This window comes from Aethalodelphis obliquidens, unplaced genomic scaffold (genome assembly GCF_003676395.1).
Source record: "Aethalodelphis obliquidens isolate GAN/ISIS:26980383/991018 unplaced genomic scaffold, ASM367639v1 scaffold69, whole genome shotgun sequence".
NCBI lineage: Eukaryota > Metazoa > Chordata > Mammalia > Artiodactyla > Delphinidae > Aethalodelphis > Aethalodelphis obliquidens.
Genome location: NW_020838013.1, coordinates 2063100 through 2090095, shown reverse-complemented (window position 1 = coordinate 2090095; position 26996 = coordinate 2063100). Strand labels below are relative to the sequence as shown.

At 50.5% G+C, this 26996-nt stretch overlaps 2 protein-coding genes and 1 non-coding gene across 4 annotated transcripts in view; 1 reads left to right on the top strand and 2 right to left on the bottom strand.

The window, feature by feature from the left end:
* FERMT3 (FERM domain containing kindlin 3) overlaps positions 1-11336 on the bottom strand; it is a 16306-nt gene extending 4970 nt beyond the window's left edge. The window contains exons 1-6 of the mRNA XM_027090107.1: positions 11198-11336; positions 10452-10624; positions 7459-7692; positions 7124-7243; positions 6858-7026; positions 6541-6643 (exon numbers count right to left, since the gene is read on the bottom strand). Of these exons, the coding sequence (XP_026945908.1) occupies positions 6541-6643; positions 6858-7026; positions 7124-7243; positions 7459-7692; positions 10452-10611 (786 nt within the window). The 5' untranslated portion in view covers positions 10612-10624; positions 11198-11336. The remainder of the gene's footprint in view (positions 1-6540; positions 6644-6857; positions 7027-7123; positions 7244-7458; positions 7693-10451; positions 10625-11197) is intronic.
* On the top strand, positions 2641-2747 carry LOC113611636 (U6 spliceosomal RNA). The gene has a single exon (XR_003429536.1). It is a non-coding gene; the product is annotated as a U6 spliceosomal RNA (small nuclear RNA).
* A 1582-nt stretch (positions 11337-12918) lies between the features above and the next one.
* On the bottom strand, positions 12919-25411 carry STIP1 (stress induced phosphoprotein 1). 2 transcript variants are annotated; one of them, XM_027089812.1, is made up of 14 exons: positions 25287-25411; positions 22145-22354; positions 21498-21639; positions 21197-21338; positions 20322-20490; positions 18939-19065; positions 18745-18847; positions 18357-18477; positions 17285-17381; positions 17021-17145; positions 14515-14551; positions 14197-14300; positions 13846-14018; positions 12919-13388 (listed from the first exon to the last, which is right to left on the bottom strand). In XM_027089812.1, exons 1-14 carry the CDS (start codon positions 25293-25295, stop codon positions 13316-13318), a joined length of 1632 nt encoding a protein of 543 aa, XP_026945613.1. In that variant the 5' UTR covers positions 25296-25411; the 3' UTR covers positions 12919-13315. The 2 variants fall into 2 exon arrangements, with proteins under 2 accessions (XP_026945613.1, XP_026945612.1); XM_027089811.1 differs by lacking the exon at positions 25287-25411 and adding an exon at positions 24551-24847.
* Between the last annotated feature and the right edge of the window lie 1585 nt (positions 25412-26996).

The window sequence follows — 26996 nt, the reverse complement described above, 5'->3', positions numbered from 1 at the left end:
CTTTAAGCCACCATATGTTACTTTGATTAAAAATAAAATTTAGGGCTTCCCTGGTGGCGCAGTGGTTGAGAGTCCGCCTGCCGATGCAGGGGACACGGGTTCGTGCCCCGGTCCGGGAGGATCCCACATGCCGCGGAGCGGCTGGGCCCGTGAGCCGTGGCCGCTGAGCCTGTGCGTCCGGAGCCTGTGCTCCGCAACGGGAGAGGCCACCACAACAGTGAGAGGCCCGCGTACCGCAAAAAAAAAAAAAATAATAAAAATAAAATAAAATAAAATAAAATAAAATAAAATTTAAGCTTTTTTGTTTTCTTTGGCCGCACAGCTTGTGGGATCTTAGTTCTCCAACCAGGGATTGATCCTGGGCCCTCAGCAGTGAGAGTACAGAGCCCTAACCACTGGACCTCCAGGGAATTCCCTAAAATTTAATTAAAACAAAGAAAACGACAAAGACCAGACGGGTTTTAGATACTGGACAACAGACCACACAGAACAGGGATCCCTGAGAGAAGGAAAACAAATGAATGGTGAGGTTGCCCCACGCTTGCTGCCTGGAGCAAGCGTGCCTGCTGTAGCCAAGAGGAGGACCCCAAACGGAGCCCAGCATATTCCCAGGAGAGCAGGTGCAGTTGAGAATCTGGGGAGTCCAAGGCAGCTAGAATTCACAGGACAGAGTGTTGCAGAGGAGAGAGCTGCACAGAGAGAAAACTCTGGATGGAAATCAGCAGAGGGCTCCTCTTTAGTCATTACCTGGGTACCGATCAGCACATGTGTATAAGGAAATAACTCAAGGCTAGAAAGAAACAGTAAAAGGAGCAGGTGGAACACTTCCCAGAGCTCACATGAGGGTGGGAATAGTTCATATTCCCAACACAGATTAGAGAAGCTTCATCATATATATAACACCAGAATACTCAAAACACGTGAATTCCCTGGTGGTCCAGTGGTGACCACTGCCAAGGGCCGAGGTTCAACCCCTGAACAGGAAAAAAAGAACACAAAAGCCGTGTGGAAAAAAAAAAAAAAAAAAAAAAAAAAAATACTCAGAAGGCTCTTGCCACAGTAATGGGGTAAATTAGCCCTAGATTAAAAGATGCTTTTTTCTGATCTAATTAATTATTATTTAATTATTATAAATTATAATGATTAGTTCATGTTCAAAGCAAACCTTAGAAGGAGCAAACTGTTTCCAAGTGTCTTAACTTCAAAACAAGGTTTAAAGATATTTAAAGCACTACCAAAAAAAAAAAAAAAATCCAGGACCCAAGAACATAAGATTTGTAGTGTCTGGCATCAAATAAAAATTTTCCAAAAAACAAAAAAAATTTCCAGGCATGAGAACAAGCAGAAAAATACAATTCATAATTAGGAGATAAATAGTCAATAAAAGTAAATCCAGAAACTACACAGATAATAGAATTAGTAGACAAAAACACTAAAAAAAATTATTTTAAATATATCCTGTATGTTCAAGAAGGTAGAGAAAAGCATGAGCATGTTAAGGAGAGATGGAAAATATTAAAAAAGGTCAAAATTGAACTTCTAGGCAGGGTATTAATGACATATTAGACACGGGAGAAGAAAAGATTAGTAAACTTGAGGATAGAGTGGTAGAACTATCCAAAATGAAACACGGAAAAATAAGACTGGGGAAAAAAACACTGAACAGAGCATCAGTGAGCTGTGGGATGATTTTAAGCAGTCTAATAGTCATGTGACCAGAATCCCATAAAAGAGGGGGGAGCAGAAAATATACCTGAAAAAATAAAGGCCAAAATTTTTCCAAAGTTGATGAAAACTATAAACTCAGATCGAGGAGGCTCAATGGACCCCAAGCATGAGAAACCTGAAGCGAACCAAGGCACGTGATCATCAGATTGTTTAAAACCAGTGATAAAGAGAAAATCATAAAAGCAGTCAGAAAAAAACGTGTGTTTCATACAGATAAACAAAGAGAGACAAGCCACAAGACTGTGAGGCAGAATTTTTAAGGAAAAAAATAATGTCAACCAAGAATTCTACAACAAGTAATATCTCTCAAAATCAAAGGCAAGGGCTTCCCTGGTGGCGCAGTGGTTGGGAGTCCGTCTGCCGATGCAGGGGACACGGGTTCGTGCCCAGGTCCGGGAGGATCCCACATGCTGCAGAGCAGCTGGGCCCTGTGCCCCGCAACGGGAGAGGCCACAACAGTGAGAGGCCCGTGTACCGCAAAAAAAAAAAAAAAAAAAAATCAAAGGCAAAAGAATGACTTATACAGACATACAAAAGCTGAAAGAATTCATCACCAGTAGACCAGCTTGACAAGAAATGTTAAAGGAAGTCCTTCAGGCAGACAGAAGATGGTACCAGCTGGAAATCCAGATCTATACACAGGAAGGTGAAGACCCGGCAGGGAATGGTGAGTGTGTAGGCAGAGAGAAAAGACTGCTTTCCATATTTTAAAAATGCATTTGCAGGACGATTGGCTGATGGAACTTTTCTGTGTCTTGACTGTATCATGTCAAGGTCCTGGTTGTGATACTCGTTGGGGGAAACTGGGTAACGAGTCTCCAGGTATCTGGGATGTCATGTATTAGTTCTTACAGCTGTCTGTGAATGTACAGTTATCTCAAAACTAAAAGTGTAATAAAAAAATAATGGACCGTACTCGCTTCGGCAACACATATACTAAAATTGGAACGATACAGAGAAGATTAGCATGGCCCCTGCGCAAGGATGACACGCAAATTCGTGAAGTGTTCCGTATTTTTATATGGAATCTAAAAAAAAAAAAAAAAGTCATGAAGAACCTAGGGGCAAGACGGCAATAAAGATGCAGACCTACTAGAGAATGGACTTGAGGATACGGGGAGGGGGAAGGGTAAGCTGGGTCAAAGTGAGAGAGTGGCATGGACATATATACACTACCAAACGTAAAATAGATAGCTAGTGGGAAGCAGCCGCATAGCACAGGGAGATCAGCTCCGTGCTTTGCGACCACCTAGAGGGGTGGGATAGGGGGGGGGGGAGGGAGGGAGACGCAAGAGGGAAGAGATATGGGGACATATTTGTATGCATAACTGATTCACTTTGTTATAAAGCAGAAACCAACACACCATTGTAAAGCAATTATACTCTAATAAAGATGTTAAAAAAAATAATGGACTGGTTAAAGTAAAAATAATCATGATGATGACTCAACAATTCTACTCCTAGGTATTGATATATACCCAAGAGAAATGAAAATATATGTCCACTCAAAAACTTGTACATGAATATTCATGGCAGGATTGTTCATAACAACCAAGCAGTGGGGGTAAAACAAATGTCTATTAACTGATGAATGGATAAATAAAGTGTGGCATATATGTACAATGAAATATAATTTTACAATAAAAAGGAATGAAACACTGAGACAGGCTACAACGTGGATGAACCTTGAAAACATTACGCTCAGTGAAAGAAGCCAGCCACAAAAGGCCACATTTTGCACGATTTCATATATATGAGATGTCCAGAACAGGCAAATCTGTAGAGTCAGGAAAGAGATTGGTAGATGCCTGGGGCTAGGAGGGGTGGGGGGTAAGTGAGGAGTGACGGTTAATGGGTGTGAGATTTCTTTTGGGGATGATGAAAATGTTCTAAAGCTGATTGTGGTGATAGTTGCAGAACTCTGTGAATATACTAAAAACCATTGAGTTGTTACACTTTAAACGGGCAAATTATGTGGTAATGAATTATTTCTCAATACAGTCATCATCATAATAATAACAGCAACAGGGAATTCCCTGGCAGTCCAGTGGTTAGGACTCCGTGCTTTCACTGCCAAGGGCACGGGTTCGATCCCTGGTCAGGGAACTAAGATCTTGCAAGCTGGGCGGCACGGCAAAATAAATAAATAAATAAGAATAACAGCAACAAGGATGACAATGTATCGTGGGCTTTGACGTATGTAGAAGGGGCGTGTGTGATTACAAGAGCGCAGAGGCTGGGAGGGGAAGAGGGGATTCCACTGTAAGGTTCTTACACTGCAGTGAAGCGGTGTTTCACTGGATGGTAATTATAACCCCTAACGCAACTGCTAAAAAGAGAAAAAAAAAAGCAGCATAGATAATACACTCTTATAAAGGAGATAAATGGAATCATGAAAACTACTCAATCCAAAAGAAGGCAGGCATGGGAATTCCCTGGAGGTCCAGTGGTTTAGGACTCGGTGTTTTCACTGCCAGGGACCCAGGTTTGATCCCTGGTGGGGGATCCTGCAAGCCGCGCAGCACAGCCACAAAAAAAAATAATTAATTAAAAAATTTAAAAAATAAAAAGAAGGCAGGGAATACACAGGGAGCATAGCCAATAATCTATGACAACTATAAATGGAGTATAACCTTTAAAAATTGTGAATCACTATATGGTATACCTGTAACTTAGATCATATTGTTCATCAACTATACTTCAATAAAAACCAACAAACAAAAGAAGGCAGGGAAGGAGGGAAAAGGGCACAACAGCCTGGAGGGTAGGAAGGAGCACGGGGATGTGGACGGAGAGGAAAGGGGGGCTGGGCGGGTGAGAGGGAGTGGGCAGCGCCAGGGCCAGATCAGCACGGTCCTGGGCCACAGGCACCCACAGGAGCCTTTTAAGCAGGATTGACAGGACCTAATGCACCTGTAAACGTTCATTCCAGATACTGCGTGGAGGTTGGGGAGGCCAAAGGAGGAGAGAGGCCCATTAGGAGGGGCTGCAGCAACTCACACGAGAGAGCCTGACGCTGCACAGATGAAGGGATGGAGAGGAACGGGTGGTTTGGGATGTTTAGTTCAAGGAAGGATCAACAGGACACAAGGAGGGATGAGATGAGAGGGAAAGGGAAAGACCCAGAATAGTGTAAGTGTGGGGATTTTGCCATGAGCCCATGGTGGGAGGATGTGCTGGGCAGACTTGGAATCAAGAGTTCTGTTTCAGGACTTCCCTGGTGGCGCAGTGGTTAAGAATCCACCTGCCAATGCAGGGGACACGGCTTTGATCCCCGGTCCAGGAAGATCCCACGTGCGGCCGAGCAACTAAGTCCGTGCGCCACAGCTACTGAGCCTGTGCTCTAGAGCCCGTCAAGCCACAACTACTGAGCCCGTGTGCCACAGCTACTGAGCCCACGTGCCACAACTACTGAGCCCATGCACCGCAACTACTGAGCCTGTGTGCTGCAACTTCTGAAGCCTGCGCGCCTAGAACCTGTGCTTTGAGAAGCCACCGCAATGAGAAGCCTGAACACTGGAACGAAGAGTAGCCCTGCTCGCCCCAACTAGAGAAAAGCCTGCAGGCGAAAGCGAAGACCCAATGCAGCAAATAAATAAATAAATAAACAAATGAATAAATAAATAATTTTAAAAGGTTACTATGTCCAAAACAAGTAGGCTTATCCTAGTGGAAGTCTACTTTCAAAAAAAAAAAAGAGTTCTGTTTCAGGCAGAAGCTGAGATGCCTGTTAGGTGCCAGAGCAGAGACAGCCGTTTGGACATGAGAGTCTAGAGCTCAGGGGAGAGAGGTCTGGGCTGGAGGTGGTAAATCTATAAAGAGCACAGACATGACCCTTAAATCCAGGAGGCTGGAGCTTCCTGGGAGAAAGGGTAGAGAGAAGGAGGCTGGGGAATGGAGCCCTGGAGCCTGCAACTCCCAGAGGCTGTGGAGACAGGAGGAAGGGCTGAGGAACCTGGGCAGGGCAGCTGCAGACCCTTGTGCGCGTGCGGATCCCAAGTGGCCAAGTAAGAAGCGGATGGCGAACTTCCCTGGCCATCCAGTGGTTAAGACTTCCACTGCAGCGGGTGCAGGTTTGATCTTGTATGCCGCGTGGTGTAGCCAAAAAAAAAAGGAAGAAGTGGACGGGAAGTGAGCAGGGAACAGATAGCACGGAAGGCATGGTCGCCTCAGCAGGACAGGGACTCCAGGATAGAAGACTCTGGGATAGAGTTGGCTGAGGAGAGAGAGGGAGTCGAGGGGCACCCACAGGAAAGGCTTGCGGGGAGCAAAGACGCCAGACCCCAGGGTTCTAGAGACAATGGCGCTTAGCAGTTTTGCAGTGAAGGCGGTTCAGAGAAGTGGGGCCACAGGTAGAGGGAGCACCTGGAGGTTTTCCGGATGGATTCATGGAGCCTGTTGGTTGCCGGTGGGGACGGCAGGCAGGGAGGGAGAGAGGCACACAGGTGCCCGCCCGCAAAGCCTCGTCTTTCACCTGCCCCTAGTCCCTGCAGGTCCCAGTGCCACCGCCTCCAGGAAGCCTTCCCTGAGTGCAGGTGTGGGTGCCTCCCACCTGAGCAGCCTTCCCAGGGGCACCTACAACCGTCTACACTGAGCTGTGGTCATTATCTCCCTGATGGTCCTTGAGAAACAGGTCTTGCCATCAACCGGGGCCCAGCACCATGTCGATGGAGTTAATAAACGGGTGTGGATGGACAAATGGACAGATGGACGGACCCCTACACGTGTCTAACGTTCCTAGACCCCAGACCCCCGATGCAAGGTCCCCGTGTCCCACTGATCCAGACACCCCTTCTCCCTGACCCAGCCCACCTTGGGATCCAGGTCGAAGAAGCTGTAGTACTTGAAGCGCAGCCAGAGCATGTCCCCCGCCTTGATACCCTGCTGCATGAGGCACCGCGACGAGTCCAGCCACCTGGGCCGCAGCGCAGGCAGAGGCTGGGTCAGGGCTGAGCCGGGGGCAGTGGGGCGGGCTGGGGGGCTGGGCAGGGGCTGGGGCGAGCACACACGTGCAGGAAAGGCCTGGGGACAGGCGTGGGTTTGGGATGAGCAGGACACAGGGGAGGGTGTGGGCTCTGGGAGCAGGGGCTCAGGCACAAGGGCAGGTGAAGACCCGGCAGGCGAGGCACCTGCTGTGGAGCTGGGTCTTGTCCAAGAGGGAGCTGGGCCGAGGCAGGCGCTGGAGCAGCAGGGGGTCTGGCGGTGCCAGTGGCCGGCTCAGCATGTGGTAGCAGGCCTCGGTCTGGGCACTGTCTGAGAAGTGGGCTGGCATCCCCCGGAACGACACAGGTGCCACGCCTGGAGTGCGGGTCACGGTCAACCAGGCCCGGCCCCGACCCCAGGCCTCCGGGGCCTGCCCTTGTGGCCGCCCCTGGGCTGCCCCGCCTGCACTCACCCCCGGCCAGGACGACCTTGGTCAAGTCATACACCTCCTCCTCCGGCTCCTTTTCCTTCTTCTTCTTCTCCTTCTTCTCAGGAGCCCGGAGCAGAGACATCTCCTCAGGGTGCCGGATACCTGAGAGGAGCAGAGGTCTCAGCGGGGGCTGGGGTTCTGCCCTGTGACCTCCCGCCCCACCCATGGGCAGTTCGGGGCAGCGCACAGCCCCACGAGCCGGATGGGGAACAGCTCAGCAAGGTCGAGGTGACAACAGCTGGGCCTGGAAAGGGAGGGAACGTGCCCCCTGGCAGGACCCTCGCAGGGGGCAGAGTGGGGACCAGCCGGGGACTCACTGAGGAGCCGGCAGATGGCAGCCACAGCCCGGAAGAGGGGCTGGGAGAAGCTGGCTCGGAGGCGCAGGGCACGGCGATTGGGCAGTCGCAGGATGACAGGCCGGTGCTGGGGCCCGAAGAAGAGGCGGGCGTCCGCCAGGATCCCGTATTTGTCCAGGGTCCAGTGGGTCTGCAGCAGCCATTGTCTTTTCTGTTCCCACCAAATGGCATGGTCTGACCAGTCCTGCTTCCGCTCTGTGAGGCCACAGGCAAGGGGGGCCGCGTCAGCCTTGGAGGGCCCTGCCCCCAGTGCCGAGCACAAGGCTGGAATTCAGAGGTGGTGACCGCCCCTCCGCTGCCCAGGCCAGGGGCAGGGCCAGGCGGGGTTGGCTTGGGGGCTAGGACTGAGGTCATGGCAGAACGGCTCTTTGCTGGCTAACCCTGCTTGTCCCCTGGGCTCAGTTGCTACTGAGGGGAGTCACTTCCCAGGGGAGCCCCCAACCCAGAATCTTCGTGCTCCCATCTCACACACTCCAGTGCATTGGGCTCTCCCGTATAGCACCTCCAGTGTCCTCCCACAGTTCCTGGCTTCATGGCTTCTCTCTGGCATTCCTGGGAGCCAGAGGCAACTGCAGGGCCTGGGGCTGTGCCGGGCACGCAGCAGCAGGCACTCCATGAATATCTAGTGGTTACTAGCTCTGTGACCTTGGCCAAGACCTGAACCTCTCTGGGCCTCAGTTTTCTGGTTCCTGAGATGCGAGCAGCAATGGACACTGCGCAGTGCCTGCCGCCACGTGGTGAGTGCATGGTGTCTGTGACACAGGCGTGTGGCCGCATCAACACGGCGCATGGGCCTTCGGATAGAAATGCGAGCACTTCGAGGTCATGCGGCTGGTGAAGGAGGACACGTGCTCTCCTCTCCGTCTTCCCTTCAGGAGCCTGAACTGGTGCCGGGTGAGCACAGTGGAAGAGCAGAGCCCGCTAGCGTCAAAGCCCTTCCTGGGGAGTGGTCGCGTCCTCTGCGCCACCCCCCCCCCTTCCTCCTGCCCTGTCGCCCTCTGCGCCTTCCCTCTGTTCTTGGTTCTGTGGCACCCGCTCCCCGTCTCCTCCTGACCCTTTGCTCTTGTCTGTCCCGTTGGCCCCCTCTCCTGGCCTGCCCCCGTGCTTGCCCATTGGTTCAGTCCGAGGACCCTCTTCTCCCTCCTTAGCCACGGCCTCTTCCCAGGGTCTCACCTAGTCTAGGGCTTCATCTTCCTGCTGTGAGCCCCAGGCCAGAGACCCACAAGCCACTGGCTAAGGGGCACGTCCACTGGCTTCAATCATTCCAGAAACCTTTTTTCACCAGCCCGTGTGCCCGGCTCTGGGACTATAAATGCGGTGACTCCTAGTCCCAGCCCTCAAGGTGCCCCACTTCACCGCGCTCTGCCTGACACTGGACAGAGGTGCCCCCTCCCCTCAGCAGCTCCCTGGGGGCTGGGTGGCAAGGGCTCTCCCGCCAGGCCCGAGCTTCCTCCCTTTCACTTTAGCCACCACAGTTTACCAACGCCAGCCCTCCCCCAAACTCACCTCCTGTCCATCGTCCCCTGACCCAAGGGGCCTGCCTTAGCCTGACAGCCTCCCACTGGAAACCTTTCGGCACAGCTGCCCTCCACCTCCGGGATGGAGTCCAAAACGCCTTATGGCATTCACGCCAGCCTCGTTTCTTGTCATACTCCAGGAGTCCTCCCCAGCCTAGAGGCTCCAATTCAGCACCGCACGCTCCCACGCCCCAGCGTGTCGCCTTGTTCCTCCCTGCTGCAGCCCCCTCTCAGGATTCATACCGTCCCGGGCTAGGCGCAGCCCCTGTGCTGGCTTCCCCTGTGCGGCAGCCAACACTCAGCCCTGTGTCGGCAGCTAAAGGGTGGGTCCCACCTGCCCGGCTGCGCTCCAGATCAGGGGCTGGCCCAGCCAGCATGGCCATCAGTCGACCTCGGATGTGCTAAGGAGTGAGTGGGAGCTGGGGGGTGGGCACAACAGTATGCTCGGGGCTGGGGACAGGAGCTGGAGGGACTTGACCCCGGGGGCCCCCGCAGCGGGTGGAGGAGTGGGCCCGGCTGGCCCCTTGTTCAGGCCTCGCGCTTTGCTGTGGGCCAAGCCCCGGGGCCAACAGGCTCTTCTCCCGGAGCACCCGGTCTTCACCCTCTCCGCCCTGTTCGGCCAAGCCTGACTGAGTCTCTGTCTGACACCCGGTCTCCTGAGGGACCCTCTACTCTCCACTTCTGCTTTCACAACCTCCTTGGGCCCTGCCTTCTCGAGGCTTCCCTCACCGCCTCGGCCCTGTGGCCGGGCTGCCCTGCGGCCCCGTGCTGTCCACAAGCCACTGACCTCCCTCCCGGCCGCCCACTCACCCCCACCCCCGGGGGACCCAGGACCCAGGCTGGCACTATCGCGGGCCTGCCTTCCGGCTCGGGCTATCAGAGAGGGCCTGCCGCCCTCCCAGGAAGGGGCAGCCCGCACCCCCATCAGGGAAAGGCGATGAGAAGCCCCCGCATCAGTGGCCCTGCTCCCCTCCAGGGCTGATACCAGAGGCGGCTGTGCTGTAACTTCCTGTGGGGGCAGGGCCTTCTCACCCAGGCTGGGCCTGTCACCAGCCTGCTGAGGGCTTCCTTCCGCCTGGGGAGAGGGTGTGGGAGCCCCTCCCCACGTCAGCAGGAGCCCCCTCTGGGCTCCTCTCGACCCCCAGAATGGGATCTCTGCCTCAGCCCAGGCAAGGCCTCTCCTGCCCCAGAAGTGGGTGAACGGAGGACCGTGGCCAGGTCTGCTCCTCGGGGTCTTAGTGGAACCCGTTGGAGCGGGAGGAAGGGAGGAAAGACAGTGGGAGGGAGGGGAAGTGAAGTTGGGGAAATGTCTTTTTTGGAACCAAACGATTAAGCTGGTGCCTGAGTCACTGTGACTCCATTATCGAGGGCCACGCAGCAGGGCTGGCCCGGAAGTGCCAGGGGACCCCGTGGGCAACAGGGGCGGTGGGCACTCACTGATCTCCTCCACGATCTTCAGGAGCACCCCACCGATGTGTGACTCCCCTGTGACCCGGAGGGTGACCGACTCGGCCTCGGGGTCCTCCTCTCCTACAAACACCCGCAGCTCCCAGGACGAGTCGATGTAGTCCCCGGTGGCTGTCTTCATCCCCGCCATGGCTGCGGCAACTCTGGGGAGAGGGTGGGAAGGAGGCAGGGTGGGCAGCTGGGCTCTGGTAGGCTGCCTGTGATGCCCGGGACAGGCGGGGGCCCAGAGAGCAAGCCCGTAAGGCAGAATGCCACGGCAGCAGCAAGACGCTGGGAGCTGAGTTGTTGCAGGCGAGCCTCAGACCCTCTCTCCGTCACAGATGATTGGGCTGAGGGGACCTTCAGAGTCTGTGTTGCCCAGCCCTCTCCCTTCTTGCAGACGGGAAGACGAGGCCCGGTAAGAATAAGAAGGGCCTCACTCGACATCACCCAGCTCGATGCCAGAGCTGAGCACAACCTCCGTCAGCTTGCTCGGCCCACGGCCCAGCCCAAGCCCACACTGGCAGCTGCCCACCCTAGAAACGGTTGTGAGCCCAGGTCAGAAAATAGTTCCAGTCAGGCCCAAAGGTCAGCTCCATCATCCCAAACCAGCCAAAGCCTCTCTAGGGCAGTGGGAAGTCCAGGCTGCCACATGGAGAGAGGCATGCTGGGCAGAGGGGCTGCCGGAGGGCGAGGAAGAGAAGGGTCCTTGGGTCTTCAGCCACCGGCCGGCTTACCTTCCCTGCAAGGGGCTGGGGCTGGAGGTGGGGGTCGGAGCGTCAGCCGCTCCTGGCTGCGGCCCGCACACCTGCAGACCACTGTGTGCTTCCTTCTCCTCTCTCCGTGGAGCTTCCTTCAGAGGCCAGCCCTCGCGCCTTATCAGAGCAGGGCGGGCCTGGCCCCTCCCCAGGGCGTGCTGGCACTGGGGGCAGGAAGCACCGCGGTGGTGGCGCGGCAGGGGTTCCAGTGGGGCCCTGCCTTTGCTCCCAGTGAGCACAGGAAGCAAGTGGGGCTTGTGGACCCAAGACCACACAAAGGGTCCCGTCATTTGGAGGGAAGCTCGATTCAAACTAGAGAAGCCACCTATTTGTGTTCCCTTGTCGGAGCCATCTCTCATCTCCAACCTGTCGTGAGGTGGGGGTCCTTGGGCTGTAAGCATCACTCAGCTGCAGAGTCTGGAGAGCGGTGGAGTTCAAAGGGTTGGATCTGGGTTATTTAGGGACCTGGCAGGTCAAGTCAGCTCAAGCCCCGAATGTCCTTTATCACCACAAAGTAGATCCTTAAAGGCCCTGAGGGAAACGACTTTATGTCTTTCCTGTCCCCAGTTAAGGGCCTCTTTTCCAAACTTGTCAACCTTAGAACTGCCCAGGGGAACAGCTGAACAGAAATTGGCCCCTGATGTTTCACTACCTGCCTCCCCCACGCCTTCAGGTTTCAAGACTTCAGACTTGCCACCTCTACTGTCCCTCCACCTGCATCACTCCCCTCTGGGGCCAGTACCCACAAGACTCACTCCTGTCATGTCCCTACGCAAATGTGACTCAGAGGGCCCCTGGTGGCCCAGCGGCTTCCTATCACCTGCAACAGGATGTAAGCTTTGGGAAAGCAAGTTCTTATAGTCACTGGCTCCCAGCAGAAATTCAGCCTTTCTAGACAATCAATTTGGGGATGGAGGGAACAGAGCCTGAAGAGACAGTAGCACCAAAGGTGCAGCAGAATCCCTGTGGAGGACTGTGCCACCCAGATGGGAGAGGCCTGCTGGGGATTCCCAGGGGAAGGCCAGCTTATGCAGTCAAGGCAGCAGGAAGTGCAGCCAGCTGGTGGCCTCAGCAGCTTCCTAGCCCAAAAGCTGCACTCCTGGAACAAATGAAGTTTTAGTCCAGCCCCAGAAGCCACCCCAGTCCAAGTAGAGGGTTTTTAGAAAGTTTGTTTCAACTGTGGAAAAGTGTAATTAAAACATACTTTGAAGTCAGTTGAGAGCAGTGAGTTAAGAACTAAAACTAACATACAACTAACACAGAGCAGCTGACAGATTTGACCTTTCCAGAAAGGAGGTCTGAAGTGTCTCTTGCAATAGAAATTGTTTTCAATTCTCGAGTGGGACCCACTGTTCTCTGGATCTAACTGGTTTCTGGCTTTGCGATTTGAGTGTGGAGAACTGACAGCACGGGAATCACCTGGAAGTTCACCTGACCCTCCGGGGCTGGAGCCACTCTGGGTCAGGAGCCTCCATGACCCCTTTCAGTTGTTCACTGAGCGACAGCACCACCTAGTGGCCACCTTGCTAGGCCAGGGAGCCCAGCCAAGCTCACACCCACCCCACCCTTCAGGAAGGAAGAGAGCATGCCGGCCTGGTTCCCAGTGTTCAGTTCACACTCAATTCTCCCAATCCAGGCTGTGACTCCTACAGGACATCTGTTTCAAAGTTTCTTGGCAAAAAAATCACTCAGGGACATAGCAGTGTATAACCACGCCTGACTGGCTTGTTTTATTGGAGAAGAGGACGTGGAGTTAACAACGTGAAGACAGTTGGGACCTGAGGTTGGGAAGAACACCCTCCCCTCCCCTTACAAGCCCACTGCCCCAAATAAAAAATAACCAACTATGGGAGAGCAGCTGAGACAGCGACTGGGGGCAGGGGAAGGAGACCATGCGTGTGCTGGGAGGGCCCAGAGGCAGCGGCTGCACGAATACGCGAGTACAAGTCTCTGAATCTTCCTCGTACGTCTGTATAAATATATAGATACGTTGTTCACTTGTTTCCCCTTCTCTCCCTTCTGCTCCGTGCTGCTTGCCGCGGTCCCAGCTCCTCTTTCCACGTGAGGGCGAAGGGAAGGGGCACGATGAGCAAGTCATCACCGAATTGCGATCAGACCCACATCCATCAACTTCTGGATCTTCTGCGCTATCACAGGATTCTTTAAGTGTCTGACAAACAAGAGGCAAAGTTATTTGAAATGAGACAACCTATAAAAATTCTTACTTGCTTGCAGAGCAAGCCCCAACCAACACAAATCCCCCTGGACACCACCAACCAACAAGAGGTGGTAAGGAAGTCCTGGCAGAGACTGCCCAGGGGGACCCACACGGGCCTCCTCTGCCACTGTTGGGAACCTGACCAGTCCTGCTGCAAAGGAGTCCAAGGACACAGGTTTAAGCTGAGACCATTCTCCCAGAAAAACTGGTCTTTCCAACTAACCACTTAAGCCATCGCCACTAACATATATAAATGAAATCCTTCCAGCTCACCATCAACTGCCAACCCTGCAAGTAAGAATTACACTATAAATATTCCACTCAGATCACACTGCTGCCAACGTTGTGCATTCTCAATGCTTTTGTCCACCTTTTCCCTCGAAGGCCATCTGCCCCCAACTTGACTCACTCGCTGAGCGCCTGGGGGTCCTTCTGCATCTGTTCCAGGATGAGCCGCATGGCCGGGTCACTCATTATCTGCTGCACCTCAGGGTCGGCCATGGCCCGCCGCTTCACATCTTCGGGGCTGTCATGTCGGTTGTACTGGGCCATCATGCAGCGCTGGTAACCATCTGCGGCCTCCTGCATTCCGGCAAAGCCAAAAGTGGAGGGTGTTAGCACTACCTGGCTCACTGCTGCAGCAGGTCCAAGATAACAGAGGTAACTGAGGGGAAGACAGACATACAGAGAAACAGGCGAGAGGGAAGAATCAGACACATGGAGGCAGGGGAGAGCTCACTGAAGGCCAGAGCAGCCCCACCTTACAGTTGGAGTCCAGGTCGAGTGCCTTCTGGTAGACATCCATGGCTTTGGTGTAGTCTTTCATCGCTTCCAAGGCAGCTGCTTTCCGTGTATAACCCTTGACTACAGACAGAAAGGGAGAGGTGAGGCATCACCTAAAAGACACTTCTGAAAGCTGCTCTTTCAACTCTTCATCTGAACACCGTTGTTCCTCAGCCTGACACTAGCTCCTAAATGTTACAAACCCGAAAGACACACAGGCAAAGAATATGCTCTCTCCTTCTCTCAACCCTCTGGCCAGTCAGGGGACAGAGAAATAGCACAGAAAGGCACTTACTGAAGGTCGGTTCTAGCTGGATGCATTCCTCACAGTCCTAGGGAGGAAAGGCAAAAAAGAATTAGGCTCATTCCTTTAGAGGAGCTACCCTAGGGCAGACTGATCACTTGGAATTACAAATCTAACTGTTCACCCAGGGCCATTACAGAACATTCTGCTTTTGTTCTAATGCTTCTTTTTTTTTTTTTGCTGTACGCGGGCCTCTCACTGTTGTGGCCTCTCCGGTTGCGGAGCACAGGCTCCGGACGTGCAGGCTCAGCGGCCATGGCTCACGGGCCCCGACTCTCTGAGGCATGTGGGATCTTCCCGGACCGGGGCACGAACCCGTGTCCCCTGCATCGGCAGGCGGACTCTCAACCACTACGCCACCAGGGAAGCCCCGTTCTATTTTTTAAAAATTTTTATTGGAGTATAGTTGATTTACAGGTGCTGTACACGTGTACAGCAAAGGAGATCCGTTATTATATGTACAGATATCCACTCTTCTTTAGGTTCTTTTCCCACAAAGCCATTACAGAGTGCCGAGTGGAGTTCCCTGTGCTGCGCAGTAGGTCCTCGTTACTCATCTACTTCACGCACAGTAGTGTGTGTGTCGACCCCAATCTCCCAGTTCGCCCCTCCTCCCTCTAGCGCTTCTGTTGTTCCTGGCAGCTTGGTAATTTAACAGCAGGCCCAGCAAAAGGAGAGCAGAGAAGTAAGGAAAGCAGAACTAGAAGCGATAACAAATCCCGATCACGGACCATCTCATATAAAGGGGCTGGGACTCTTCAAAAGGCTAATGTTATGATTAAAAAAAAAAAAAAGGAACCCCCCCCCCCGCCCCAAAACCGAAAAGGTAGGGAAACTTCTAGTTTGAGAAACTAGAGGACATGACCACCAGATGAAACGAATGGACCTTGATATTGCCAACTTCAAAACTTTATTTTTAGACAACTAAAGAAATCTGAACATAGACATACAGCAGATGACATTATAGCCTGAGTTTTGCTATTATTAGGTGCTAATAATATTGTGACTGGACAGGGAGAATCACTTCAGGAGATGTATGCTCAGGAATTCAGAGGTCAAGTGCCAAAATGTATCATTTCCTTTCACAAATGGTTCGCCAAAAGCGTCGATGCTTATGGTTGAAGAAAAGGCGGAAAACATAGGTATTCTGTGTATTTTTGTCTGAAATATCTTCAAAACATAAAATTACAGAGAAAAGAATGCTATGCAGTGTAGTGTGTGCGCTGAGGCCCAACCAAGAAGCTCTAAGACTGGAAGCAATTCTACTCATTCTTTCCTCCCATTTGCAGATTGGCAAAGTCCTGTTCCACCTCTCAGGTGACTAACAATGTTATTCTTTGCTTTGCAAACCAACTTGCTTTTGACATTCCCCTTGTGCAGTCCCACCAGCAGCAGTGATGTCTCTAGGCCAGATGGACTGAGAAGATAGTGGCATCAAACAAAACCATCATGGACTCAGGTACTGGTGTGTCTAGATAGGTAACATTTTGTCTAGTTCCCACAAGATGGTCCAGGTTTATCTCCCAGAGGACAGTTTAAAAATCACCAAGAGGCACAGAGTAGCTCATGTTCAAGAGAGCTATGGAGAGTAACTCCTTCAGTGTTGAACATTATCATATCTGACCATACTTGATGTTACTGACAACAGCAGATCTACCTAACTGGAGTATGGAAGAAAAGAATGGTAAAGCTGCTGTGGAAGTTAAGGCAGTTCCTCAAAAAAATTAAACACAGAACTGTAGTACTTCCACTGTTGCATAAAATACTTGAAAGAATTGAAACCAGGGACTCAAACAGATATCTGTACACCCATGTTCACAGCAGCATTGTCCAGAACAGCCAAAAGGTGGAACAACCAATGTCCATGGATGGATGGATAAACAAAAGGTGGTCTACACGATGGAGTATTATTCAGCCATGAAAAAGAAGTGTGACACATGCTACAACGTGAATCTTGAAGACATTATGCTAAGTGACATAAGCTAGACACAAAAGGTCCAATACTGTATGATTCCACTTACAGGAGGTCCCTAGAGCGATCAAATTCAGAGAGACAGAAAATACAACAGTGGTTGCCAGGGGCTGGGAGAGGGGGCTGGGGCGTTAGTGTTCAGAAAATGCAGTTTCCATTTGGGAAGATGAAAAAGTTCTGGAGATGGATGTTGGTGACGGCTGCACAACAATGTGGATGTACTTGATGCCACTCAACCACACACTTAAAATGTTAAGAAGGTAAACAACAAAAAATGTAAGGAAGGACAAAAGGGAGGGAAAAGGATCTACTTTTTCCAATACTCCCAACCACGAATAAATCCACAGGCCCTGTATTTTTACAAATTTCACATGTACATCACCACCTTGAATCTATGATCAAAATAAGAACATCAAAAAAAAAAAAAGAACATCAAGCTGATGCTGATGAAAACATGGAAAGAGGAAAACACGTTCCTCATGCACAGGCGACATTAACAGCTGCTCCACATTCCCAGAGCCTCACCTTGAGTGCCAGCTGGAACTCCAGAAGTTTGGTGTAGCAGGCAGCTCGATTGCTGTACAATTTGGCATCTTTTGGGTTCCGTTTGATGGCTTCTGTATAATGTTTCATGGCCTGGGGATAGTCCCCTGAACATGGAAAAGACAAACTTAAAAAATAAAATAAAGCACACCACCAGAGCGCATCTACCCCACAGTCAGCCAAGGCACAGAAAGCACCATCTACACTGCTCTTATCCAAAAGTTCCATCATCTGAGCTGTAGGTACCTTTCTGAAAACATTCATTGCCTTTGTTCTTTTCCTCCAAGGCCAGGTCAGGGTTTATGTAGGCCAGCCGCTCTTGCTCTTTCAGGATCTTCTCTGCCTAAAAAAATTATTAATTCTTGGAATAGTCATTTAAACTCTCATAAACATTGGGCTAATAAAAAGTCTGATTAGAATTTCAATTTTCACAGTAGCAAGATTTAACTTTTGGTTTAATAATTTTATATTCCTTACAAACTATGTATAGTTTAAGTAAGCTACAAAGATATATTGTACAGCATAAAGGATATAACCAGGGGGCTTCCCTGGTGGCACAGTGGTTGTCTGCCTGCCAATGCAGGGGACACGGGTTCGTGCCCTGGTCCAGGAAGATCCCAAGTGCCGCAGAGCGGCTGGGCCCATGAGCCATGGCCGCTGAGCCTGCGCGTCCGGAGCCTGTGCTCCGCAACGGGAGAGGCCACAACAGTGAGAGGCCCGCATACCACAAAAAAAAAAAAAAAAAAGAAAAAAAAGAAAAGAAAATAACCGATATTTTATAATATCTTTAAATAAAATATAATCTATAAAAATTTTGAATCACTATGTTGTACAACTGAAGTACAATGTTGTAAACCAACTTTACCGCAATTCAAAAAAAAAATTTTATATTCCTCATCATCAAGGTGTACGTACTATGAAGCAGAATGAACGGTATTGATGTATACTTGGTACGAAGATATGACCTATATGAAAATGATATATGTATTGACAGTTCAATTTTCTGCCTAATCTTTCTGTGAATAAAATCACTCCCCTACATAATTTGGTTGTATAAGGTAAGAAAAAACTTAAATTACAATAACAACCACAACACTGTCAGAGCACTGACCCTCAACATCAACGAATTTATGGTGGAAACCTTGGCCGACAAAAAAGGCACAGCAGAAAAACTGAGTTATTCCCTACGTGTTGTCATCATTAAGTGACAGGCGCAGCATCATATACAATGACCAAAGACAACAGATTTGTCATTAAATAGTAATGACTACAAAAAATAAAACAAAAAGTAGCAAAACATCCCATATCCCCTACCCACCTGTTGGCATTTCTTGAGCACATCTGGGGTTCGGTGCTCTGCCAGAGACTTGTTGTAGAAATGGATGGCATCCTTGTACTTTTCTTCTTTGAAATAGGAGTTGCCAATTCGAGCGTAAGCTCTGACAAAGACAAGAGAAAAAAGAATTTGCTAAGGGCAGAACACAGACAAGGTCAGCCCCTGCAGAGAAAAAACCATCTGCAACCAACTAGACACAAGGCCACATCACTGCCCCAGGCACCACGCCCTTCCAACACCTTCCGTCTAGGATCCTGCAGCCTCCTTTCCAGCCCACGGCTAACACAGTATGCTGTGCAGCCAGCAGCCCCCTCTCCATGCAGACACGGAACCCTCCACACTGCTCAAGGCATGCCCAGGTCAAGCGTACTTGGCAATCTGTCGGTAGTCTTCTCGGTTTTCTCGCCCCACTTCAATGGCCTTCTCACAAAGCTCCCGGCATTTACCATAGTCGCCCTTTTCGAAGTACACGGCTGCCAGGCAGGAGGGTCAAAAAGAAGAGTCAGCCCATGCCTCACCCCCAGGACCACGTAACAACTCCTGCACCTGTGTCCTGGGTCTCACCTGCTTGGTTGGTTATGTAAGTCATGTTGGTGGGGTCCAGGTCCTTGGCTCTGTCATAGTGTTTCAAGGCTGTGTCAAAGTCTTTCTTCTTATAGGCTTCATTCCCCAGCTCTTTTTCTTTCAGTGCCTAGATGAGGTGTGGGAGAAGTCAGTGCTGAGCACATCTAACCAGACAGCAAAGAGAGCAAGGGCCTGTGACGTCACAGGTACTACGCAGCATACACAACTAACAAGGCTACAGAAGCAGGTTCTCCACACCCACAGTGAAGTATCAGCTGTTAGAATGAAAAATTATAAACTTTCATCTCTGCTTCCTCTGAAACTCCCCCTATCCCACCTACTCTCCTGGATCTTTCTCAGCAAGTAAGGGCTTCTTCAGGGGAGAGGAAATCCCTTCAGCTTGAAAGAACTTCAGAGAGGACAACATAGTTCTGTGCTAGGTTTAATTCTGAGAGGCTGAGCAAGTTCGGTTTCTGTCGCATGCTGTCTCGAGGTCTTAGCTGTCAGGCAACACCCGCAGAGAGCGTGAGGAGCAGAAGGGGCCGTCCTGGTGGCAGGAGTCTTCGGCAGAGCTCACTACCACCCACGTTATAGGGCCTTTTTCCAGCTTTGAGGCACCATGAACAACCAACGCTTACCCATTTAAAGGTACTAAATTTGGCAACAATCTGCTGTTCCCATTTATAAGAGGGGAAATAAAATCGTTCAGGCACATGCCTCCTGCTCTGGAAGACTGAAAGTTGTTCACTTAGCAACACAGACAACTTTCAACTACACACCACGTCCAACAAGGAAACAGAAGCATAAGGAATGATAGACAGCATTCTTCTGGATCTCCGCAAGGACAAGGACCACACACAACTTTACTGGCTGGTCCTGGCTGACTTCCACATTGCCAGAACCACAGCGGCCATGGGACTATGGACTAGTAGCTTCCACTGCCTCAAGACTTTGAGATACACGATTCCTATGAAACTGCTTGTTACGTGGACCTTTTAATATACTATTTTATTTTAAAAATATTTACTATTTATTTATTTCAGCTGCACTGGGTCTTAGTTGCGGCACGTGGATTCTTAGTTGTGGCGTGCAAACTCTTAAGTTGCAGCATGCAAGCAGGATCTAGTTCCCACCAGGGATCGAACCCAGGCCCCCTGCACTGGGAGCACAGTCTCTTACCCACTGGACCACCAGGGAAGTCCCCTGACCATTTTAATTAACAACAGTAACTTTAGCACATACTGAGCATTCAAAAAACAATCACAGCCAAGGAAAGCCTATAGATGGTCCCACCTGACACACATATTTCTAATTGACTTGGCTGTTTCTTCTAAATTCATGATAGTAAACAGTGCTAAAAAAAAAAAAAAAAGAGCGAGACACCTGCTTCTTATTCTCTGGAAGATCTTCTTCCATTGGCTCTGGTTTTGTCTCCTTTCTGGGAGGAGGCGGCGGTGGAGGTGTCACAACTTCCTCTTCTTCATCCATACCACCTAGATCGACCCCAAGGAGGACGCTGAGAGTAGTCATGATCCGGGGATCTTGCAATTTCCTAGTATTGGTTAAAAAAACAAAAAAAACAGCACTTAGTCCTCTCCACAACTGATCTTAAACCCCATTTACTGCTAAAGCCCAGATTACTGTATATAAAAGCTTCTCACCCATGAGAAGGTTCCTAGATCCTGTACTAAAAGTTACAAATGGGGAATACTCAACCCTTCAAATATCCATATAAAATGAGGTAACACAGACCAAATTTATTTCTTGAGGCCAGCAGATACAGAGAAATGAGTTATAGATACACTTTGTCTGATCTCAGGAGCCAGAGGGATTCAGACAGTCACAGATAGCAGTACAAGGTCTGGAGAGATCTCTTTAGATCTGACATCCTTTCAACCTTGCGTTTCCACTCCAATATACCAACAGAGAGAGGGGGTCCTATGTGTAAAGAAAGGATAGGGTTGGTGCTAGGTCAGCATAGCAGGAGAGCAGTGAAGAGGCAGAGGAGGGTTAGAACAAACACTCCAGATTACTCTAATATATACTCCCCCTGACCCTTTCTAAAAATACAAATAATAAAAAAAAAAAAAAAACAAATAAACAGTAACCAAAGCAGTAAACTCCTACTGCTCTTTGGAGAAAAAACAAAGGGAGAAACCCTGCAGTCCGGTCGAGGGAACCGCCTGCCACAGGATCCCAGGAAGAAAGCACAACGTTCATGTCCATTTCCAGAGACAAACGGTGCCGCCTTGACTTACGTGCCCAGGTCGGAGGGCTTGTTCCGCAGCTGCTCTATCATTTCCCGGTAGGTAGGATCAGCGAGCAGAATCTTTGTCCTGGGATCACTCTCCAACTTCTGGTATAGATTAGGCATGTTGAAAGGGTTCATGAATTTCCTCTCTGTTTCAAACAAAGGAAAGCACATCACTAGGAGTCAGTTACTATGCCCACACAGCCTACTAGACCAACACTGGGGGATGGGGGAGCCTCCAAGTTAATCCCAATTAAAAAATAATAGTAAATAAAAGGAGAAGAGCAGTATACGTGGTGCCTGCCTACCTGCCAACCGGGCCTCCATATTCTGTAAACCTTCTTTGAGCTGAGGATTGTTTGCTTCATGTTTTAAACCCTCCTCATAGGTTTGCTTGGCTTCTTCAAATCGGTTTAAGAACTCAAGAGCTGCTGCTTTTCGAGAATAGCCCTTAAACCAGCAAAGAAAAATACCAAAATGAAAGACACCTAGCGGTAAATTCCTAAGATGAACTCAAAAAAATCTATTTCACATTTCATGAAACAAAATGGGTATTCACGTGAAGGCCTAAGAAAAAACAGAAAGAGGAGCAGGATACAGCAATGGTATATCATCGACCCTGTAGAACACAGCCTAATATCTAAGGTGCACACCTGCCCCCTCCCAGTTCATCTTTCGACCCTAAGTGTTGTCAGAATTTTGGGTAGTGTTTTCCTTCCTAGCAGTACAAAAAATAAGACATGTCTTAACCGACGGTACCTCAGATTTGATGAAACATGCCATCACTCTGAGGAACAATCTCAAACAGGTAGGAAGAATACTGGGGGGAGGGGAATAATCAACTATGAGTCTCTCGGGCTAGGCAACTAGGCAAGCCAGGAGGGCTGGTATTTAAGAACTGCCCCCCAAAGGAGTTTCTGGGCACCTGAGGAGCCCCAGCACGCACACAGCTTACCTTGCCCCAGTCAGGCTTCAGGTCCACGGTTCTGCAGCCGTCCTCGTAAGCCTTCTGGTAGTCTCCTTTCTTGGCATAGGCTGCGGAACGATTGCTGTAGAGCACGTGGTTCTGGGGGTCTAACTTAATGGCTTCCGAGTAGCACTGCAACGCGTCATCGATGTTGCCAGCACTCAGGGCCTTGTTGCCCTTTTCTTTGAGCTCATTTACCTGAGAAGAAAAGGAACCAATATAGTTTCTCTCCATAAAATGTCTCTTTAGTCCCAATTTCTCAGGAGATACTCATTCCTTTCCGTAGCTATTGACAAACAGGTTACTTTATGGATCAGAAAAGAGAAATCACAGATTCATTAATTTACATTTCCCACACCTTTGGGAACCAGCAAGGAAAAAATAACCAGGAAGAAGCGGCCTGACACTGTTCTTTGCTGGCTCCCCTGTGGATCAGTAAGAACTCCAGCCACTCTTCCAAAAGTCTCTACTTTGAGCTGATGAAGCCACTCTAGAACATACTCATGAGTTCCTTTTGTGGAAAAACAAATTCATTTGCCATGGATTTCCACAGTTCGAATGATAAACTGGACACAGGCCTAGTTACTCCTCACAGGAAGAGGCAACCAAGAAGGAAGTGGACTGAGCTTGCACTGATACATGCTTCAGCAACCTGCCGGCTCCAGGAGCATCAAGACGCTCACCTATGATCAAAGAACAATCTGTTTCCACTTACAGATGTGGTAACACGTCACAACACGATAGATTACTGGTCTGTTCCTTAACGGGTAAAGGAAAGCTAGAAAAAAAGTTTTTGTCATGCTTAAGTATTAATATGCTACTAAAAGGATGAAGAAGAATAAAGAAACACTATTTGTGGTTCAATCCACTATCCTCTCAAATATCTGGAATGAAAACAGCAGGAACGCATCAAAACGTTTAATAAAGTGACCCTGGCCCTATCAGAACAGGATCCTAATTAAAGGGCTTCTCCTAACCAGGAAGCCCTACAAGAGGGGAGGGTCATCCCTCAAATGCATACACACTTGGTGAGACTAAGCTGTGTCCCTCAAGACACAAAGTCATTCTTTCTTGGTACCTATCATCTGCCCATGACCCAGTGTACTGATGCAAGAAAGAGTTCTATTATAAGAAATGACTTTGGAACCTTGAGGCACACCAATTGGGAACCTCCACCAACCAGAGATCTTAGAGAGACAAGCTCTATGAGAAAAAAGGAAAAGAAACTACCAAGACGCTGGCCAGAAAGCAAAAAGTTTAAAAACTCAATACCACGAGGCAGCTGAGAACAGCTAGGTGAAGTTCTTGCCTATCCTACAGAACATCTTCCAAACTGGGCACCTACCTGCAGTAGGTCAGGAAATCAAGTTCGTACACAACCAGCACTTTAAAACATCAAATGGAATAGAAAATGTCAGCATGTGGTACGTATAATACAGTAAGTTGTTCTGTCTGACATGTTATACAGTTGTGTGTCTGTATTGGGTCAAATTTTAAAAGTTTATCACTATGAGATTTATTTGAAAGGTGCTTAGTTAAAAAAACACAATTTTGGACACTCAAATTTGTCCAACTTTAGGAATATTTCCTAAAACTGAAACACGGATCTCAGAATAATAATTTTAAAAAAAGCTACATATTGAATGGGGGCAAGACAGTAGGTTCTAACACACCTGGAGTAAAATGCCAGGCCATTTGTACAACAGGCATGGTAAACGTGCAGTCCCTGAGTTTAGTCACTCACAGTCTACTTGTGCCTACACTTCTACGATGGGCAATTGCGATTAAGAAAAATTTTTTTCCTCTTTTGATAATGGCGGGATGAGAGCTCTTCTTGAATTTAACACAGCAATGTGTTTCTCACGTCAGCCCTGTCTCTTGTCTATATCACAGCCTACTGAATCCCAGATACAATTTAATTATCACAAGAGCTCAAAATGTTTATTAACCTCTCCGTTTCCACTCTAATTTTTAAAAATTTAGCGAAGAGGCCCCAGGTTTGGCTAAAAGAGTAATACCTATACTAAGGCAAAAGGTTCGACTTTGTAGATCACACCTGAACACCCGAGCTGTCCCCCCACTCCCCCCAGTCAATCTTTACAGACTAATAACAGCTTCCAATTGAATAAAACCTTACTGGGCCTTTCACAACCCTCAGGCCACAGAGGGTACAATTAAGTCACTGAAAGGAACTAGCAGCAGCTTCAAACTCGGCCCCCCAACAATGCCGAGAGGCGTTAAATAACTTACTGCTTATCTGTATATTCTAAATTTTCTAAGCACTAATTCCTCCTTCTGCAATTTGAAACCGAAGTTTTGTAAGTATCAGTCCTGTTACTCTTGAATCGCACGCACACAGGAAGAAAAACGAGGAGGGGGAGGGGCCTCACATACGTTTGTAAAATCACTGGTAGGGATGAAATTCATTCCAAGGACTTTTGCTGCACCCTCCCCTTTCCTGCATCATGAAAAGAAATCGGCCTGCTGCTCGTCATACCTTCACTAAACACTCTTCCATCCCGGTCTTTTCAGATGCAGAGAAGTAGGATTTTCCCTACTTCTGGCTACTAAGTCCATCAGCTACTTCCAGTGTATTCCCGTCCCCGCTCCCCGAATTCCTCCAAGTTAACTGTGCCAAGTCCTGGGTAGTCTCTTCGTCCGCAATCTCTGATCCCCCTTTCAGATGACGAACTTCCAGAGGTTGACCCGATCCCTCCTGCCTTTCGCAAGGCCCCTCGCCCACCTCCATCCCTCCCAGCGCCTAGGGCGCCATCCCCCTGCTCAGCCTGGACCCACTTCCCGAGAGAGCTCCGGAGTCCGGCCGCGGCTCCTCTTCCCGCCGCGAACCAGACTTATGCCGAACTAATACGTCTTCCAGCCCATCTCGCCGAGTCGGGTGGCGACAGGCGCTGAGCCGAACCCGCGCTCCCCACAGCCAACCCTCGCTCCCCGCCCGCCCGCCAGCCGCGGCCCTCACGCCCTCGCCGCCTCAGCTGCTCCGGCGGCCCCGGCCCCCACCCCGGCCGCCCCGGCCGCCCCAATCGGGCTCCCGCCCCGCTCCTCCACCCGCGGCCTGGCCTCAGCGGGTCATCGAACGGCCCCGGGCCTCAGCCCGCCCCTCCCCCTTCACCTGCTCCATAGCCCGGCCCGGAACCCAGTTGAATAGACTCCGTCCGCTCCGCGTTCCCAACCGCACGCGCCGCCTTCTGGAACCTACTAGAAGCTGCCGGGACCCCCAAATCCCGCCCCTTCCTCTCTGGCTCACTGGTCGCGCTCCTCTAGGCGTCTTTCTGAGCTTTTCTACTATTGGCTTGAAGTCTAGCCCATCATCTTTGCTTCTCTCTCATTGGACAATATGGAGAACCCTGCCTCCCCCGCATCTCGGGATTGGGCGTTCCCCTAAAAGCTCCGCCCATCACAAGCTCTATGATTGGAGGGAAGGGCAGACCTCTGCGACAGTGATTGGTCGCTTGGTCCGCCAATCGTGGCCGCGCTGGCCGCGCCCATTGGTCCTGTTCTTTCTGGAAATTTCCACCTCTCCCATTGGGCTGACGGACTCCATGACGGAACCGCCTTCAGATTTTAAAAAATTTCAATTGGGCGGTGAGTTGCAGACACTTTGCTCTGATAGGTTTAAATTGATGCCCTTCAAAGAGCAGGGTGGGGTTTTACTGTAGCCGTGGTTTGCCCAAGGCCGCGTCCGCCGTCTGCAGCGGTAGTTCGCCAGGCTGCGGTATTGGCGGGGTAGCTGGGGTCGCTGGCCGCTTCCTTTCTCGCTCTGCGGGTAGTGTGGCCGAGGCAATTCGCTCCTCCCCGGCGGCAGAGAGCCCTGGTCCTTCGCCCGAGCGTCGGGCTCGGGGGTCGCAGCCTGGGGGCGGGGGGCGGTTGGCCGTTTGGGTCGGCCTCGGGAGAGCCCCCCGACGCGTTCCCGGATCCCGCTGTTGGGTTTGGGTGTTCCAACATCCCGCGTGGTGGTGAAGGCGCCGGGGCTTGATTAGGACAGGCCTGGAATCCCACCTTGGCGGGGACCCTCCGTGGAATGGCCCCACCTCTATGAATCTTTCGGGAAGAGTTTGGTAATCCAGGGCCGTGGATCGTTCATATTTATGCAGTAGACTATTTATTACTTAATGAAGGAGAGCTATCTCCGTTATTCGGAGGTAAAGGGGTAAGGGAGACAAAAGACCTCACTGAGGTGCCCGATCGCCTGGCGGGCGGCGGCGGCCTGGGCGGTCCTTAAAATCGCGGCTCTTCTGCCAGAGGCAGGGCAGGTACCCGTAGAGAAGCGAAAGGTTTTAGAGCGTGAGAGAGAAATGATGGTTCGTCCTGGACCAGCATGTGGTTCACGGAGCAAAGCAGCCGCATGACGGGTCTGGAGGGAGCTTAGATGAGGGTCTTGGGCCCTGCTGTGACCTCTCTCCCCCACCCCCGCTGGGTAATGCCGTCCCTTCCCAGGGTTTAACTGCCCTCTATGCTAGTAGGTTGTCTCCACAGCGTTCTTTTCCATCCCAGCTGTCTGACCCATTCTCGACACTACAGCCAAGGTCACTGTAGATCCGCTTGCCTGATAACCCCCTCCTTTGCTGGAAACTCTTGGAGGCTTTTAGACGGGGGGTCAGGGCCCGTCTAACATGGCAGGCCTACTTTTCCCACCTCTTCTTTCCCTGTGCTCCACCTTCAGCACCAGTCTCCAGCCACACGGACCTGTCTGTTCCTTGAACTAGGTGGGCTCCTCACTTGGGGCCTGCCTGCAAGATGTTTCCTCTGCTGGGATCGCCCTTCCACCAACTCTGCCAGGTTAGCATCTCCTCAGGTCTTTGAGGCTGAGATGAGCTGTCAG